The sequence below is a fragment of the Pelobates fuscus genome, chromosome 1 (assembly GCF_036172605.1).
Source record: "Pelobates fuscus isolate aPelFus1 chromosome 1, aPelFus1.pri, whole genome shotgun sequence".
Classification (NCBI taxonomy): Eukaryota; Metazoa; Chordata; class Amphibia; order Anura; family Pelobatidae; genus Pelobates; species Pelobates fuscus.
In genome coordinates, this window is record NC_086317.1 from 311,617,108 (window position 1) to 311,620,746 (window position 3,639).

At 48.2% G+C, this 3,639-nt stretch overlaps 1 protein-coding gene across 1 annotated transcript; it reads left to right on the forward strand.

Annotated features, from left to right (window-relative positions):
• The first annotated feature begins 266 nt into the window (after positions 1-266).
• SOWAHC (sosondowah ankyrin repeat domain family member C) lies at positions 267-2,680 on the forward strand. Its single transcript, XM_063444639.1, has one exon. The coding sequence runs from the start codon at positions 343-345 to the stop codon at positions 1,594-1,596; it is 1,254 nt and encodes a 417-aa protein (XP_063300709.1). The 5' UTR covers positions 267-342; the 3' UTR covers positions 1,597-2,680.
• Positions 2,681-3,639: the final 959 nt, after the last annotated feature.

Here is a 3,639-nt window from a genome sequence, read left to right on the forward strand (position 1 = left end):
TATATATATATATATATATATAATTTCATGTTTGGTGCTGTGTCACGTGACGCAGAGCTGGGGGAACACATTGTATCGCACACGGTGTCTATGAGACTGACTGAGACTCCAGCTCTGACAGCCTGGCGCTCACAGTGATTGGCTGGCTCAGCACACACCCCCGCCCACTCTGCTCCCGGTGATGTGGTACAGTCCTCGCTGGGTACCAGACGGAGAAGCGAGGTTTGGAACAGGCCAGCAGGGGGGGGTGGTGGGAAGCTGCCGTGGGAGCCGTTACTCAGAGCCCTGACATTTATCGCGGCCACCCCCGCCGAGCCTCCCGGGAGGAGGAGCCGCCATGACATGACCTGTCCCACCGGCGGCGGCCGGCAGTCAGACATGGGCGAGCTGAGCCGGGAGGCGCTGGTCCGGTTCCTGTCGGAGCGGGGCGGCCGGGCCCCCAACCAGCAGCTGGTGGAGCAGTTCCGGCCGCTGCTGTCAGAGCCGCCCGCCCGGCAGAGATTCAAGGACCTAGTGAACGAGGTGGGCACGGTGCGGGCGGAGGCCGGGGTGAGGTTCGTGTGTCTGCGGAGGCAGTACCGGGAGCCCGGGGTCCGGCCCGGAGAGGGAGCCGCTCTGTCCCCGGAGCTCCCCAGCATCTCGGTCACCCCGGACACCGAGAGCCGCCCAACCCCCCCGGGCTCCCCCGAGCTCTGCCCGCCCTCCGTACGCACTCCCCGCGGCAGCCGCAGAGGGGCCCGGGACCCCGTGTCTCCCCAGCTCCGCCGGCCGGGCGTGCTGCTCCGGACCCGGGACTCGGACAGCTCGTCCTCCGTGTCCGGGAACGAGGAGGAGGATGGCGGGGGCTCGGTGTCTGGCCCCCCGGCCGCCCTGGACCCCCTGGAGCACGCCTGGATGCTGAGCTCGTGCCGGGCCCGCTGGGACAGCCTGCAGGAACTGCTCGGTACCGAGCCCGGACTCATCGCCCGCCGGGACTTCATCACCGGCTTCTCCTGCCTGCACTGGGCCGCCAAGCACGGGCAGCACGAGCTCCTGGCCGCCCTGCTCACACACGCCCGCCAGCACCGGGTGCCCGTCAACATCAACGCCCGGGCGGCCGGAGGGTACACGGCGCTGCACCTGGCCGCCATGCACGGGCACCTGGAGGTCATCAAGCTGCTGGTCGGAGCCTACGATGCCGACCTGGAGATCAGGGACTACAGCGGCCGCAAAGCCTGGCAATACCTGAGCCCCAACACCGCCCGGGATGTGCAGCGCCTGCTGGGGGGTCTACCGGGAGAAGAGGAGGAGGAAGAGGATGGGGGCTCCTCTGGTACCGGCCGCTGGCGGCTCTCCAAAGTACTCCCTAGCCAGCTCATCGTCCACCGCCTCTCCCAGCTACCGGAGGACGAGCAGGACGGAGCGGCCACCGGGAAAAGCAGAGTGGACATCAGCAGGAAAGGATCCGGGGGGAGAGGGAAGAACAGGATGAACAAAATCCGATTTAGGACTCAGATCATTCACTCCAACCTGTCTGTAAAGGACAACGAGGAGGAGGAGGACAGGGTATTGAAAAGCCCTATGAGACACAGACCCAAATCCAATGTGTTTGGCTGAGCAGTCTTGGTTACCGTGTGTATGCCAGCTTGGATGTGATGCTTAGATCAGGAATATGGTCTTTATGGGTAAATTAGATTCTATCCTGTATGTATTAAACAGCACTGTCTGACCACTAACATGTTCCCAACGCTCTAAATGGAATGCTCAAACAGGCAAGCCCCAGATATGGATCCAAGCGTATGTTTACAAAGGGGGATTTGGTGCCAGATGGCCGTTCACTACATCAAAGCAGTGTGTGTTGTTGATAACCCTTATAAGCACTGCCAGGACTGTTAGCCTTGACTGTCTCTCCCGGTGTATGGTACTACAATCGTGCATTCTTATAGAATCCCTACAGGATAAACCTGAAATTTGTCCAGGGACACGTTACATGCGTTAAGTTAATTCATGGTATTTCATGTTGCACAATATTTTCACAGCTTACACAAAGTGTTTGTGTGCAGACCTACCAGAAACTGGATGTGTGATAGCTTTGCCTAACAACCTACAACAGATAAAGCTGCTAATTTGTATAAATGTAGAGTTAACTAGATGACCGTTTTATAGCATCTTCATTGTGTAAACCAGGTGAATCTGTTTATAGATTTTGAGGAAGCAAATGAGATTAACTAACTATTAACTTCATAGAAAATGGCAGGGTCTCTCAAATAATTGCCAGAGTTATTCACAATTCAATTGTGAAATGTTAGACATTTTAAATTTTAGTCTGCAATAGGTTAACTGTAAATATTCTCTAAGTCACTTAACACTTTAGATGATAACCTTATTGGATGCAGAATTGCCAATGTTTTTATACCTTGCAAATTCTACTTAAAGTAGTTTTAAATACATGCCTTTGTTTTGTTTTTCTTTTGTATTACCAATAGATGCTAAATATATCTATTTTTGTAATTTACTCAGATCTGTTTAGCCAAATAACATGTTCTAAATCACTATTTGCAGAGGAAAGCACATATGTAAATCTTCTTTTGAAAAACCTCTGCACTTAACTTGATTCGATGTTGTAAGAACGTTTTTACAAGTCTGTTTCTCATTCAGTGATTTGTTAAAGGGTACTAAATTAAAGATAATTTTCGGATAACCACAGGTGGGTGGTCCATTCATTTAACAAAGAGGTGTAGTGAGATGTTAATTTGTTTGCAAAATAGTTTTATTTCAAGGAAGATTGAAGATTTTTGTTTTTCCAAGTCTGGCTGGACTGAGACAATTTTCATATTGTTTGTCAATTTTTCACCTTACTGTTTAGTGAATGAAACCATACACGCTCCCAACATGAGAATGTTTGGATAGAATTAATCAACTGGGGCTTTAAAATGATAGCACTTCTATTGTACTGATGTTAACTGGTGACATTAATATGTATGTATTTAATTATATACAGGGTCTTAAAAACCTACACTTGTCCATTTTGATTTGTGTTAAGCATAAGGGTTGAAGAAATGTTGTCATTGGTTCTTATGGCGTTTAGTGGTTGAGTGCATAATGGGTACAAGCTTTAAAACCCACTTAGGTCCTTTGGTTCCAGGTATGATATTCTCTCTGACGAGATCAGAATTGTATAATAATGTACACTTTACATATTTACTTTATTATGGTATCACTTGAGTATCTGCATTCTGTAATTTCACTACAATTTTGCATCTCCCTTTCCTATTATTTATTTATAAAATATTTTACCATGAAAGATACATTGAGACTTCTCTCGCTTTCAAGTATGTCCTGGGTCCACAAAACATTGCATCGTTAAATTAGGGTACAATAAAATACAAAAACAATATTAATACACAATATATACAAAATTCACCATAGAACATGTAGGAAATATATAATCACCCATGACGTGCATTCTGTTTTGAGGTATGTAGAGAGGGATCAAGAGTTTATTTTGTATTCAAAAAGCCAATGTTTTACTACTGGTTACTATAAACCTCCATCTGTACTTGGCATGGTGAAAGGTTTTCAGCTACTCTGTTTAATTATGTTAAGTAGATTTTCTTTGGGAAAAAAAGAAAGGAATTCATACTAGGCAGAAACTTTTAT

Coding starts and splice junctions, on each gene's coding strand:
- SOWAHC (XM_063444639.1), top strand. CDS start 343: ATGACCTGTCCCACCGGCGGCGGCCGGCAGTCAGACATGGGCGAGCTG.